The 15,898-nt window shown below is 36.4% G+C and overlaps 1 protein-coding gene across 3 annotated transcripts in view; it reads right to left on the bottom strand.

Moving 5' to 3' along the window:
• Window positions 1-15,898, bottom strand: part of HDAC9 (histone deacetylase 9) — a 270,346-nt gene that overhangs the window by 205,554 nt on the left and 48,894 nt on the right. Inside the window, exon 1 of one of the 3 annotated variants that reach the window (XM_050971714.1) lies at window positions 380-444. The exons of the other annotated variants lie outside the window; for them this stretch is intronic. Within the exon in view, the coding sequence (XP_050827671.1) occupies window positions 380-416 (37 nt within the window). The 5' untranslated portion in view covers window positions 417-444. Of the gene's footprint in view, window positions 1-379; window positions 445-15,898 lie in introns of those variants that run through there. 3 annotated transcript variants of the gene reach the window in all.

Below are 15,898 nucleotides of genomic sequence, written 5' to 3'. Positions count from 1 at the left end.
TAAATGGCTTCAGCTTGTGAAGGACAGCAGAGCACAAGATACAGTACTTGTGAGAGAAATGGATGTTCATCTCTCAACTCATTCGAAAAACAACCCCCTTTGCAGACCTTACAAACATACATTGTTTTTTCAACTGTTATTATTATTGTTATTTTGGTAAGTAGTTCATAATTTGTCAGGTGAATATATCCTCCTGACCCTGCATGAAGTTTGTTGCTCAGGCAGGTATGTGTCCAGATTTACTTTTAACAATATAGTAGATAATTTTTTAATGGTTATGATATAATAACAGAAAGCAATACATCTCACTCAGTTTTTAGCCACTGAGGATTGCTTTCAATTCAACTTTCAATTTAGATCTAAAATGAAAGGAACTTACCAGTTAAGGTGTACATGGTCTCTCTAGTGTAACTCATGGTGGTTTAGAAAGCTAGCAAGGCTGTTCTGATATTAAAAGCAACAATGAAGGGAAGTGGTTAGTCAACTGGCTGGTTCTGTTATTCCCTCCCACTTCTTACAGCAGTACCTACCTCTGTGGGATCATAATGCCGCTCACTAGCCCAGTTCTTAATTGTGTTTATTTTTTCAAAAACAAAACCAAAGGAAGTATGACAACACCTTCGGAGGATTATTCGTGTTTCAAACCAGATGTTCAATACCTATATTCAAAATAAATACTAGATACCATATCCAAGCAGGGTAATCTCTGTTTACTTAGAGGGAAAATTAAAAACAAAATCACAACCAAAAATCTACTTAACAGTAGTTTTTCTCATTGCTGCTTTGACTGAAGATAACATTCTGCACTAGTGGGAAGGGAAGAATAAATTATCTCTATATATCATTAGTCAAATTACTAACAGCCCAAATCAAGCTGATTTTCAGTCAAGGGACAGGAGATTTTGTTTAGATACTTATGCATCTGTACCTGAAGGGAGGATGCTATCTAACAAAAAAAAAAAAAAAAATCTGTATTTTATAGTCACTTCAAGTGACCAAGGGTAACAAGAGACAGAAAAGAAGCAAAAATTACATACTGTTTTTAAAATTAATATGTTTAATTTTTACCTTAAAGCCATATTGGCTAGCATATTTTCATACATGCTTCTTCACTTCAAGTTACAATTGGGTTCTGTGGAACCTATTTAAAATTTTAATTTCACTGCTGAGTCATGTTTTTTTTCCTAATACATTATGTTTAACACCACACATTAAAGGAACTCTGAAAGAATTAACACAACCTCAGTGTCCTCCTTTAGTGAGCTCCTTTAAACACCAACAATCTCCACTTTTAGCAGCAGTAGAAAAAAACAAATAAACAAGATATTTCGTTTTTGCTTCTGTGCAATAAAATCAAATGGATTAAGATGAGTTGGTTAAAGCTGAGCCACAGAAAGAGCTCAAGTTATCTTTACCTTTGTGGTCTTATGGCCACTCAGTGTTTTCCTGTGGTGTGTGTAAAGCACATCAGAGATTCAGTGCCTACACCCAGAGGTTTGCGCACTTGAGATAAATCATAAACTAGACCAAAGTTCCACTTCTCTCCCTACCAAAAAAAACCCCTCACATCCAAAAGTCAACATGTGACTGAGGCCAGGAGGAGCTGCACTCTCTGTGTCCCTCTCCATCCTCCACACACCACTCCCAGTCAGCAGGCTACAGAAGCTCTCCTGCTCTCATGAAGGAATGGCCTGGCCACATGGCAGCAAGAACATGCCATACTTCACTTTCTCTCACATTTCTTTCTTCCATCCATTGGCATTGTCCTTCTAACCCTATAGAGAAACTACATTTTGTAAGAACTTTGAATGTACCCACAAAAGTCTGTCACAGAAATATTGCCATCTTCTTCCACAGGTCAATTCTAACAGTATTAGTGCTGCATCTCCCAGTAACTTGGCATTCAACTGGATATCACCAAGCCCCATTTGCTGTAGCTTGACAGCACAAAAGACTTGACAATAGTACCATTAACTTCTACAATATTTAGTTACTGAGCAGACTCTGTGGAATCAAGAGAAGTGACATGAAAAAACAACTCTGGAAAAACAGGGGAAAACAGGATCCTCCAAAACCTGTTAAAAATGTAACTCATGTAATTGTTAAAAACTACTTTACTCAGCAGGAGTAGAAATGTGGATTAGGTGATGCTACCTGGTTTTTTTGCAATTTCCTGGTATATTAAGCAAATTCATCACATTGATAAATACATCATACTATCACTGCTGTATATTTCCCATACCTCTCTATCAAGATATTGTGTCCATAGGTTCACTTACCTGATGGTCAAAGCATTTATGGAAATTCAACATATACATAGGAGTAGTTCACACAGACCATTTCACAGCTCATCTGTAACCATTGCATCTCAATGCCCAAACTGTCTTTTAGCTTAAGGACAGATTTTTCCTCACTAGTAATGATTGCACTGCTGCAAAGGACTCTTAGGCTGTGGAGCAGCTTTGACAGCTTTCCCCTACACATATTCAAGGAAATTGGATGTGGGCAGGTGGGTGTGTTTTTATCCAGGGTCACCTTTCACTTGATCAGGCTGCTCAGAGCTTCACTCAGCCTTGCCCTGAACACTGCAGGATGGGGGTCCACAACTTCTGTGGGCAACGTGTTCCAGTGCCTCACCACCCTCACAGTTAAGAATTTCTTCTTAGCACCTAATCTGAATCTGCCCTCCTTCGGCTCACATCCATTTCCCCTTGTCCTATCACTATATGCTCTTGTAAAAAGTTCCTCTCCAGCCTACTCTTTCAAGTACTGGAAAGCTGCTCTAAAATCTCCCTGGAGCCTTCTCCTCACCAGGCTGAACAGCCCCAACTCTCAGCCTGCAACTATCTTTAGCTACTAAATAAACAACCTATAATTCAAACTTCCATGAAAAGCCTTCAACATTTTTCATGAAAATCCACAAATTTAGGGTCCTCAGAACTCATCAGAGAAACCATGTTGGATATTCTATTAGCACACACTGACTGTGAGTCTCCTCTCAATCTGCTTGTGCCTTTCTGCAGATTATAGAACAGCATGAGACAGTTACTTAAATAACAAAACAGAGATAAATTGCCAGATTGCATCATATAAAGAAAATACTACCTTCAGCTCTAGAAGAATTAATTAAAAACTCCTTTCAGTATCTGCCAAAATCTTGGCATTCATTTGTACAGTGGCTTATCAAGAAATACTAAACACTTTAAACACTGATAGCAAATAAAAATTACTGCACCAGAGCTAGTGCATAAAGCTGTTTCCATTGGTCACAATATGCATAACTAATACCACATGGCAAACATTCCAGACATCCAGGCAACTCACAAATTTTGGAATAGTCAACTACAGTGTCTACCCCTCCAGTCAATCTACTTCTACACTGTTCAAATGTTGCTCTGTTTGGTCAGGTGTTTCTACTAGGTGAACACCATTGCAGCAGAAAAAAAACCCTCCATGTTTCATTTTAAAAGACAAAACACTATAAACTCAGACATTTTTTCTACATTAGGTATCTATTTTTCTTCCAGCATGATTGTTAACTATGTCATCCTTGCTCTCGTGGGAAATCATTGCAGTCCTCCTTCGTATGTAAAATAGTAACAAAAGAAAAATCTAAGCTGCTATGATCCCCATTTAGACCAGTTGTTATACATTACTGAAATTCCATGAGGAAGTGTAACTTTTACAAATATGGACAGCTTGTTTCATTTCCCTAAGCTGTTTCTTAAAAACATCTTTGCATAATGGGGGCAGGGGGGGAAGAGCAGAATCTAAAAAAAGTCTTCATATGAACAAAACAGAAATGGCATCTTTTAAAAACTGACCTTAACATTTTGGTCTATTCAATGGACTGAAAACACTCCTAAATTAATTTTACAATGCCAGGACTGCACATCCAACATGAGTAGCACATGCTACAGTATAGCCCTGCAGCTACCCAGAGGAGTTTGGTTTTCTGGAAGTTTTTGAAACCCTTCCAGTCTCCCTGTTCCCAGAGTCCAGGCATCCTGAGGACACGAGCTCCACCAGAGGAAAGCTTGAGAATGATACACATCCCAAGAGAATCAATGCCAGCTTTCCTTTTTGGGAACACCTTGAAGCTTCTTCAACACACAAAGACTCTGAGACTAAACAAGCACTAAATTAAATGAGAATGCTTTTTATCGTGTGTAGGGTTACACAAGGAGTAAATTTACTTTAGAAAGATGGCTTATTTTCAGAGACTAGGAGACAAATGTAACTGATGTCTGGATCACTGCTGGTACAGGCCCCTCAAGCTGTTCCTGGATGGAGTCACTCCAAGAAGGTTCAGCACTGCCTCCTCCATGAGTGAAAGTCACAAAGCAGTATCTCTCTACATTCTTATGCTACCCATGCTCCACAGCCAGAAAAGAAACTCATTTTGTACATATTTGTTCTTACCTCATGGATTCCTGCTTTGTGAAAAGACTCTGAGCATGCTGGAACTTTCAAAGTGATTTTAGGTCTTTCCTAGACAAAGTTTTCTCTTACAGTCCAATACTCCATTACCTTTGATTTTGTGATCTGGGCCATTGTTCACAGATTGACTTAAAGAAGACCCAAGCAAGATAAATGAAGCTGCCACAAAGGATTGACATCTGAAGTAAAACACTCCTTTGAAATTTAATACTCATTTACAAAATGAGTATTAAATTAAATGAGTATTAAATTATTAAATGAGTATTTTGGGGACATTTTCTCACACATCAATCAAAACACAGAGAGATCAGCACCTTATGCACAAGAGCAAACCACTGATGACATGTTCTACCTGACATGCTGTGGTTATTATTTTTCAATGAAAATTATGAGATTTGTATTTGCCCAGAAGCATTTTCATGTGAAATTACACCACCTTTTGTAACATTTTGTGTAATAGCTCTGGGTTCTCCATGCTTAAACACACATTGTACTTCATGACACATGATTTAGTCACTTCCTTTTATGTCATTTTGAAGAAAAAAAAAAAATCAAGCAATAAGTCCACCTTTGATTCCATTGCTAAAAATGACTGTCACAGGATGCTCAAAGTGAAAATACTTTAAACAAAATTAGATCAAACAGGATAAGAACTTTTTCCCTCTTTCACATTTTGGAGTATGCAGCAGATATGGAAATAAGCCAAGATATTAGCATGTATAAGCCAAATTGGGTATTATTTCTCCTTGAAGACTACTCTTTTCAAACAAATTTAGAAGGACTAAAGTTGGCTCCCAAAATCCTCTTAGAATTTCCTTTCACTTCTAAATGACACACTGAAAATATGAAAAATGGCATAAAATGTGTTACAGAACTGGTGCTTGTGGCAGTACTTCAAAAAACTCATAGTGATTTTTTTGTACTCACTTTTAGTCACTATTAAGGCTTCAGTGCCTAGTTTATGTACTCCAGATATACCAGTCCAGTGGTTTAAAGAACCTAAATATAGATTCTTAAACTGTGAGTCAGAAAAATAAAATAGAAATAGAAACTCTCTGGTCAATTTGAAAACTGTTGACCTGGTATAGCCAGTAAGTTTATGTCTGCAGGAGGAAAAAAATGGTGCAGAAAATCACAGACTATAAGTCTGTTATTTCAGTGTGGGTGCAGAGAAAGATAAAAGATAAGTGTTGCTGAAGTGACTCTACAACTATTCTTTATCATGTTTTTAACATATGGCATGGATGCACAAAGCTCCAAATGAGGAGCATTTTGTGAGGAGCTTTTTTTAAAATCACAGGAATAAACAAGTAAAATAGAGCACTAGGAACATCTCTACAAAGGGAGCACGATACAAAACACTTTGTTCTCCTTCATTAAAGAAAAGTGTCTTCCAATTTCTCTCCAAACTCAATATTCCAACTGTTGATTTTGGCCAGAATGCCTCAACAGGACTGCTCCCTAAACACCCAGATTTCACAGTTGTAGTGGTGATATTTTTGTATTCTCTTGCCTTCATGCCTTAATTTACCTATCATTTAAGTTTCCAGGCTCCATCTGAAGAATTGGATGAGATCTGGACATGTATGAGCTATTCCTCTGCAGCCTTAGTTACAAAGAAAATAAACCAGGGTAAATAGCCCAGCCAGGAACTGCAGAACATACCAGTAAGTACCCCTGAAACAGATCCCAGACATAAAGATCATGAAAATCACTAGGATTTCTTTAACTTTCATTTCTAGAAAGCAGCTCCAAGCACCAAATACAAATTTGTGCATTAAAGTTTTAGCAGCAGAAATACTACCTGACCTCCTTTACTTCCCTTTTTTGGCACTATTTTAGATGCAGTGATGCCTGCTGGCTCAGAGGAAAGTGATCCCTCTTTTTCAGGGAATTGTAAAGGCAAGAGCTAAAGCTACTATATTTACTTTGTCTCAATATCTTCAGTAGTACCGAAAAAATATATGGGAAAAAAAAATCCAGAGGATGAAAATCTCATAAGGATTTCTTTCTTAGCATTTTCTCCTGGTTTCTCAATATTTTTTTGTCTCAATTTTGGAACCTTTTCCTTTTGGAACATGTTCTCCTCATTCCTCCCCAGGAATAACAGCACAGGTACTTTGTAGTACATTGAGGTAAGGCTGGTTAATCAATGATTAGGAGAAAGGGAGGAAGACAAACAAGGTAAAAATACATACATTGAGTGATTATATGAGTCCTGAATTCTGTATGTTTCTCCTTTGCCAACATCTTTCCTCTTCTGAAACAGAAGTTGTGCAGGATCGTGCCTTTCTTATAGACAGCAAATAGCATGTTGATTTTTGAAGTGCAAGTGGCTCAGAAAAGACAAAAAACACCCAAAACCCAATAAGAACTGATTTTTGTTTTGCCAAGACTATCCTAAGGTATAGGATATATAATATTTTCTAACTGGTACCTCCTGAAAAGTAGAATTTTAACAATGAAGATTTTATTTTATGTAATACTTTTGAGGCTTTCAAAGCTCAATCAGCTCAGTCTATTCAGTCAGCTTTACATCATGCAGAGCTTGACGTAGATTTTAGTTGGTAATGCCTTAGGTTCTAGTTATTCAACATCTAACTGCAGCTTAATCTTCTAATCTCTTATTCTGCTCATCACTATGACTTTTACATATGTTAATCTCTAATTGTTTAAGGGGAAGCTTAAACAAAAAATGCAGATGCAGAAGCATTTAAAGGTAAAGATCTTGAGGGACCTGATGCACACTTCATATTGCTATAAAGAAGTTAATCTCTTCCATGAAATAGAGCAACTACTATGAGGAAAAATTTTATTCATCAAAACACTTTCAGTACTTTCTGTCTTCTAAACAAACTTTCCTATTATTTGACGAACCATGAAAAATTTTAAATTATGCTGCACAAGTGATGGTACTGGAATTGTTTTCCACTGTCTAAGCATATACACCTAACTGCTTCCTCAAGTCACCTGAAAATCTCTTTCAGTGTTGTCTTAATTTTTAATTCTAACAGGAGACAGCTGCATTTGGCTGTCAGTGTTTTTAAATAGTAAGCAAACCTCATGGCTCTGCAATGTACCTTTCTTGTAAGGAAAAAAACCTCTGCAATTATCACTGTGTGGTACCCTGTATCTGAGTGTGCACTGGAATATAAAAGTGCCTATTATCTGTACTGCTACAGACAACAAAATATGCACCCCTAAGGCAGTACAGCAATTTACCAATGATGGCACATCTTTAAATAACTATGTTAGAAAAATGAGCATTAAACAACTTTTAATGGCTGCATCTACAGAAAACTTCACAGCACTAAGCCACAGATCTTTCTCACCTGAAATTTATATTTAGATCCATAATTTCTTTTATCTGTATACCAATTTCTCATTGTTACAGAAGATATGCTCTTCCTCAAAATAACTTGCTATTTTTGTACTATTACTCAGCTGCATACTTCCACAAAGCTGCAAGTGTTACTTCAGATAAACTTAGTGCCTTTTTGGCTAGTTTCCATGTTACTTTAATGGCAGAGAAAAAGACTACCTAATGAAGCCTGTACCTCCTCCACTGAACTTGGGCTTGCTTTGGGAGAGGGAAACAAAACCAGTTGTTTACCAGTCCCCAATTGACTGGAGGAGATGGAGGAGAGGAAAAAATATAAGTTTTTGCACATTTCCCCTCTGGTAGAAATCCTTCAGACAGGAACAGTATCATATCCTACCTCTTAGTAACTCTGATGACTTCTTTTGTTATTTTAAGTATTTCTGAATGGAAAATAGTAGTGGCCCAAATTACACAACTGTGTCAGTAAAGAGTGGATATAAGAGATTGTTAAACATTCACAAGATTTCACAGCCCAGTTCACAAATGTGATAGGCATCTTTCTAAGCTTTGATAAGACACACTCAGCTACAACTTAAAATTTCAAATGTTTTCCATTAATTACCATTGCTTCACTAATTGCCATTCAGATGTTCTGCAATTTTGAAATTTTTTAGCCATGCTACAGTACTACCTCTTCAAGAACATTTTTGCATTAGCTGTTGTCATTAGCACACCAATGCCACCTCCCTCCCTCAATCAAATATGACTGTACAAGACATACCATTCAGCAACAAAAAGCCTCATTTTATCTTTAGAAGTAACTGATTGCAATCACAGAGTTATGTGGGGTTTGCTATGTATTACTTAAAATAGAGACACCCCACACACTTCATATAGAAATAAAATATTTCAGTATTCTTCAAAATGAAGCAGCAGCTTGTTTCCTACGTGCTGTAAAAAACAAATTGATAATCCTCCTCTCCATTTTGATCATCAGGATAGATTAAAATTTGTAAAGATAAGGAAAAAACAGAAATTTAGCAGGATACCTTAGTCTGGCTAAAACCTAGTTGATTTTCATTCAAAGTATGAATAAATTTCTTACCAACCATTTATTGCCTTCTCTTCTGTCATGGAAAACTATTTTACACCACATTACAAGGAGTTTAATAATATAAAGTAATACATTCATGATAAAAATCTTATTTGTTTATTCACATTATTTGTAACATTCTACTCAATCATGCTAAAGTCACAGAACCAGAAATTCATCATATAGGGATGCAAATAGCTTCTAATCTAAAAAAAAATTAAAATTCTAAAAATAAAAATAATTTTAACCTTCAAAATATATTGAATCTGAATTTTATAATATTTTAAGCCTAAAATAGATTTGCTAAGCTTGGTGACTTCGGGCCACTGACCTTCCTCTGTAACTCCTCCCTCAGGAAGCTATAAAATCTCTGTCCTGATAAATCCATTTGTCTGGGGACTTTGAGAAGCAACACACTACTTTCAAGAACTGCTTAAAGCTACAGGGAAAAAAAATTGTTTTGGAAGTCTAAAAATTGAGTGCAAATGAGGCTGATTCATCACACAGTGTTGTTTCTGGACAGACAAGATGAATAAGCAATCTATGAAACATTGTGAACTTACATTTCCTTGAGCACATCTTACCACTTTTTAATGTCAATGGTTTTTAATCTATTTTCCCTATAATCCTCAGGCATGGCAATTATTATCCACAGAAAAATGATCCTTAATTGTTTGTGACCATTAAGTAAAACTGCCAGGACATAAATGAGTTGTAAGGGAAGCAGCCTCCAGCTGGGAAGCACTAAAAGGCCTGAGAGCAGGAATATGTCTTCAAGTGCTCCAGGAAGAATAAAATGAGAAGGTCTGAGCAGTGCAGGTGTTAGGCTCACATTTACCAGAAATAAAACTGTACTTTTAAACCCATCCTATCATTAGCTGGTCCTATCAACTTTAGCTATTCTAGAAGCTACTTTTGCAGAGTTTTCCATGTTGGTTGGTAACGTGGAGCTCTCCCTGCTCAGCAGAGCTCCATGTTGCACAGTGTGGATGCAAGAAGCTCTCAGAAGGAAGTTGGGGCTGTTCACTGGGAGGCAGGGAGGGACAGCAGTAATGTACTGACCTTCTGTTTTCCTTTTCCACACTCCACAGCATTCCACATGCTGCTGGTAAGTAAATTACTCGGCTTACTTAAAGCCATCAGAACAAAAGCAAAAAAAGTGTAGTCATCATGTTGATTCAGTCTTCAGAAATCCACTCTCTCCTACAAACCTATTGTAGCAATTTATCTGCCTGGGAGTCAGCTGCAACACATCCCAGCACAGCAGGGCCACTATCACTTCATCACCAGCATTAAACCACGTGCAGCCACACAGATATGGAGCATTCCTTGCCCATCTCTGTTTCCCAGTGGGAAATTAGCCTGCTCTCTTTTCACAGAAGCATGAGGTTAACACACTCTGTTTTTGCTGCTGTAGCAGTGCTGGCTAGCAGAATAAGTCTTTTCAGAACTAGACATTAATAGGTAGTTAAGAAAAACTTCTTTAACACTGTTGAGTTTGCTGGTCACATGATGATGATGTATTTTACCAACAAAAAGGGAACTCAAAAATCTATTTAGCAGCAGATATTTGTCTACATGTACATGAATGATGTTGTAGACTGAAATGGGTCCACCTGAAAATTCATAAAAGAATAAAAATATGGAAAACAACTGAACAATGCTACCTCAGTATACATCAGACATGCTTGGAACAAAGCTTATTTGAATTTAGTGCATTTTATTGAAAAAAAAAAATCAAAAATCTCTAGACTGACATTTCTGACTGCCTTTTTTTTCAAAAGTATTTTGGTCCGTAGCTTGAAAGAGCTAAAGTTCAGTCATTGAAATTATTAATTATTCAAAAGAGATGAAGCTGTGTACCTAACAGAGCCTTCCTTCAAATACCTTGATAATACTGTGTCACTTTCCTTTCAGTGAAGATGAGCCAAAATCACATTATATTTTTTTCTTTAAAAAAATTTTAAAATTAACTGCAAAACCTCTTAGTTTAAGAATTAAGAAGTCAGCAGAAATATACTAAAACTCCAACTGGTTGTTAGATGAAATATAAGGTAAGACCAATATCTTAGCTTTATCAGTATTCTCAAGCAGGTGTCCAGGGAAAATCAACAATAGGACATATGTGATGCTCCCCCAAATAACCTTCAAGAGTCCAAACCCTTACCAAAGAACTTCTTGAGGCAGATATGATTGTGGTATGCTAAAAAACCTTCAGGAATTTCTCCTTAGGTACTTGCTTTCAATCCCTTAGGTACTTGCTTACACTCCATTGCTTACAATATTAAAAAAAAAAAAAATTAAAAAAAAAGGTAACCCTTCCTTTATTTTCAACCTGTTCCCTACCAGCTTCCCTTGACACCCTTAGGTACCCAGAGGAAGCCCATGCTGGAGCAGGCTCCTGGCAGCACCTGTGGAGCTTGGAGAGAGGAGCCAAGCTGGAGCAGCTGAGGTTTGGGGTTTACTTTCTCATTATTCTGTTCTGGTGTGACCAGGAATAATTTAATTTCTCTAAGTCAGATTTGACTATGACAGTCACTGCTGAGTGATCTCTCCCTGCCTTTATCTCTGTGCACCAGCCTTTCACTGTATTTTCCCTCTCCTGACAAGCCAGGGAGGGGAGGGATAGGGCAGCTTTGGTGGGCACCTGGTATCCAGTAAGGATCAGTAAGGATCTACCCACCACAGCTGGCAAAGGACCTGGCTGTGTTTATGGCTGCCAGTCAAAACCCTGACATCTGACACCTAAAACATTAATTTGGCCAAAAGCAGACTGCAAAATACCTCCAGAGCTGGCTAATTCCATGTGCTTGAGTTATCAAACAAAGCCAAACAAATGAAACAAACAAACAAACAAACAAAAACAACAAAGAAAACTCATTAGAATATTTTAATCATTTTTTAATTCACCTGTCTGGGATTCACTCTTGTGGCTTACTAGAACTGATCCTCAGTGATTTTGTTGTCCAGCTCTGCTGGCTCTTTAAAATTCTGAAAATACAGCAAAACTTTCAGATTCTTATAGGACAGCACTTCAGGATCTTTGACTTTACATAAATTCTGGCCTGCTATGAAAATGAACAGTTCTTCAGATGAGAGCCTGATCTATCACATATCTAGGATATGTGCTGTTTCAACCCCTATGTTACACATTATTGTGATTGCATCTCTTATGCTGTAAAAAAATCAAACCACAAACCCAAAGTACTTCACATTTCTTGCATATATTATTTAAAAACCTTGTAATGTAAAGCAAATGTTTCAGGAAATTAATATTGCTTATTAAGGAAAGCATCTTTCTCACAGTCCTACATTCACATTGAAATAATCCAAGAATTTGTCAATCACAAGCTATTCAGCAGATACCAGAAACATAGTTTGGCATGCAAAGAAGTATTAGGAGTTTGAATGACACATTTATTGATAAAGTATGAATATATTCATTCTAAGTGTATGTTTCTACATCACAAACTAGATTTAGTTTTTCACCTAGAGAAAACTAATTTCTTGTAAATTCATATTCAGCCTACTGTTATATAACCCTGATCAATATTGTTAACTCCTGCAAGTCTTGCATTTTTTGGTAAAGAAATCTATCAATAGAAAAAAAAATAGTACATTGGTGTGAGAAAATTCAAACATTTGAGTTTGATTATGGGTGCCTAAGTAGTTTATCTCTTCAAGCATCCAGGAGACATGTTAAATGCATGTTTAAGAAGTATTTGCATTTCTTTTACCTTTAAATTTTTGGCATTTCCAGCAGATTAGAATATAAGTATGCAGGAATTGAAAGATACGAAAACTCAAGCCCTGTGAAACCATTTCCCCAACATAATTATTTTAATTTATTCAGGATAGAAATTCAAATAAATCTTTTGAACACATACTGAGCACAGAAAATTGCAATGAGACTTCAATATGATTATTATAACATGAGGGAGAATGTAGAGGAGTATTAGTGTAGCAGCTTGGAAATGAGAATTCCTAAGGATACAGGCATCAGCTAAGCACCAACTGGGCTCACAATGCCTTTCTGTCCAGGAATAGCAACAATAATTTTCAAATATCCAAAAATAAAGCAAACTATTACAACTTCTTCACAAACAAGCCAAATACACAATAACATGGGATAAAAAAATCCTACAATTGTCGAATATTTATGATTTAAGAAAGATGAGGGCCACAGGTATGTCTTAGTGTTACTCAGGACTGAGAAGACTTTGTGGGTACTACAACTGTGTGAGCTTTCATGCACTCTCCTTTTGCCCCTCTTTCCTCACAGATATCTTCTATGTAAAAAAAGATAAAAGACCTGTCAGATGCATCAGACATTTTATTTCTGACAGGAAAAGTGGCAACAATCATTCATTCAGACATGTAAAGCTTTACATACATAAAGGTACACAGAGAGTGGAAGAGCACTCAGAAACAGACCTAGAACTAAAAGCTACTGCTTTTAGTACACACAGAATTAATATGTTCACACAGACCATCACAGTTAATGAAGTTAGCTACAAATCAAATATTAAAATGCCAAAATAAAACGGCTGAAAATTAAATTATTTAGCATATATAGAAAAGGCCAGAAAAGGCCTTTTCCATCACTAACATAATGACACTTTTCCATCACTAACATAATATCTTGATTCTCAGTGGTAAAAGAAGTAACAAAGAAGAAGCCCACACTGATTTTTGTGGTATTTCCTTCTTTTTAAAAAATAAGAATATTAAAGAAGTATGGGGATTTTTTTTTTTTGCTTGAAGATACATATTTGAGGAAAACTCTGATTAATTAAAAATTTATTCAGTGTTAATTAGTTTGGAGAGTAATTAGTACCCATACATCCACCCTAAGTAATATTAAAATATTTCATTTACTGAACTTCACAGATTTTTTTTTTTTCCTAATTTTTTTTGTGACAAATGATATGGAAATCACTCAGCAAATTCTGCCATAAGCTCAACGTCCTTTCAAACACAAAAAGGGAAATGTATCACTCTAAGGGTTGTAAGGAAAGCTAGCAAAAAAGCAGATAACCATACACTTCAACAGATACATTACACAGGAGGGAATATATTACCAGCTGGAATAAAAAGCTCAGCACTTTTCCAAGAACTAGCCTGAGACTCTCATATCATCTGTCCCCTGGTCACTAGCTATGAATAGATATAATGGGTCCTGTACAGATACCAACATACTTTATATCAAAAAGTTATGGTTTTGCTTACAGTAACATAATGAGTTGAAAACAATCCAAAAAGTTCAAACAACACAACCACCAAAACACCCTTGTATAAAAGCAGTACTAGACATTTCATCTTAAATGAAGAAGAAATTAAAAGGATTATCAAAATATTTGAAATCAATCCAGACTTACTTACATTTAAAAAAGCATGGTTAAACTAGTTTGACCCCATTATGGATACTTATTCAGGATTAAATTTACTCCAACCAGCTTAGGTCACCTCCAAAAAAATTAATATAAATTACATTAAGGAATCTAATTTTGAAAGCATTCTGAACAAGGTTTCAATGCAATTTAATGAATCTGCTTCAAATCTGGTTAGCGTGTATTAATTTTTTTCCTGTCCTTGTGTAAACCAACCCAAATATTCTGGAAATGTTATCCTGCAGAAAAACCTTGGTAGGTTTAAGAGCACACCCCATAATGTATGCAAGACCCTCTATAATAAGTGTGAGCCTTTATTACAGTTTTATTTTTTTTTCTGCCTAATTTTATTTTTAAAGGGGACATTTGTGTTTAAATTATTAAACTTGGAATTTTTTTCTGTAGTAAACCAATTTCCCTCTTCTTGTATCAGTGTTAACACGAGGACAAGAATCTCCTTTTAGACTAATACTAAAAGTAATCACAGAGGAAGATTTTCAACTAAGCCTAGAAACTTCCATAATAAATCAGCATTTCCATGTTTAAAAAAGTTTATTTTTATATAGGAAATTCAGCCTTTTCCAGGAAAACACAGGTTTTTACTCTTAAAATCTAAAAAGAAAAGGTGCAGTATGTGAAACCTGTGCTCATTGGTTGTTTTCAGTGTTCAACCCTTATTCATATGTAGGCATAAAGCAATCTTAAACGCAGCAAATTAATATGTTAATTTTAACTCATGTACAAATTCAAGCAGATAGTAAGATATTCTAAAATTATCCATCTTTTGCAGGGAAGTCCAAGATTATCTGGCTTACAATAACTCTCAGACCATGCACAGCAAGAAGTAAAAGAGACACAGAAGGTTCTGTTTGGCAAGGAAGGGTAAGGCTACCTCCCAGTAACCTGTCTGCACTTGTGCACCAGGCAGGATCCTTCAGGGCTTCCATCCCCCAGCTGGGTCCATGTTGGGCTGTTCCTGCAAATGCTTCTGAGGCTATTCCAGTCAAAATTACCAGATTAGCAAAACCCTAATATTTAAAGTGTTGACAGCAATCTTCTGAAAGGGCATGCAGTGATAGGACAAGGGTTAACAGCTTAAAACAAGAGAGGACAGGTTTAGATGAGGTATTAGGAAGAAATTATTTACTGAGGGTGGTCAGGCACTGGAACAGGTTGCCCAGAGGGGTGTGGATGCCCCGACTCTGGAAGCGTTCAAGGCCAGTTTGGATAGGGTTTTCCGGTCTAGTGGAAGGTGTCCTGTGCTAAAAACATTGGGATAAAAAATTCTTCCTTGTGATGCCATTTAAGTCAACTATTTAGATATTTCATGAGGCATTTGTAAAGGAAATTACTTGAAATTTTAGAAGTTAGAGCACAATCACCAAATTCAGAAGTCAATTTTTTGCTCTAGATTTGGTCAAAAGAATGACTGCCTGCTTTTCCTTCCTTTAAAATAACTATCTCCCATTTAGTACTGCAAATATCTTTACTGGTACAGCATACATCTTGGCTTATACCCATTCTGCTGACCAGCACAACCAACAGAAAGCTAATTCTGTGTCCCATCTTAATCTCCTCCATAGGTAGGTGTGAAAAGGAAGAAAATAGTAGATGAGCAATGCATTTTCTCTTCTACCAGATTCCAAGGAAGTC

Source organism: Serinus canaria, chromosome 2, assembly GCF_022539315.1.
Source record: "Serinus canaria isolate serCan28SL12 chromosome 2, serCan2020, whole genome shotgun sequence".
Classification (NCBI taxonomy): domain Eukaryota; kingdom Metazoa; phylum Chordata; class Aves; order Passeriformes; family Fringillidae; genus Serinus; species Serinus canaria.
The sequence above is the reverse complement of the archived record's forward strand: the minus strand, read 5'-3'. Positions and strand labels throughout refer to the sequence as shown.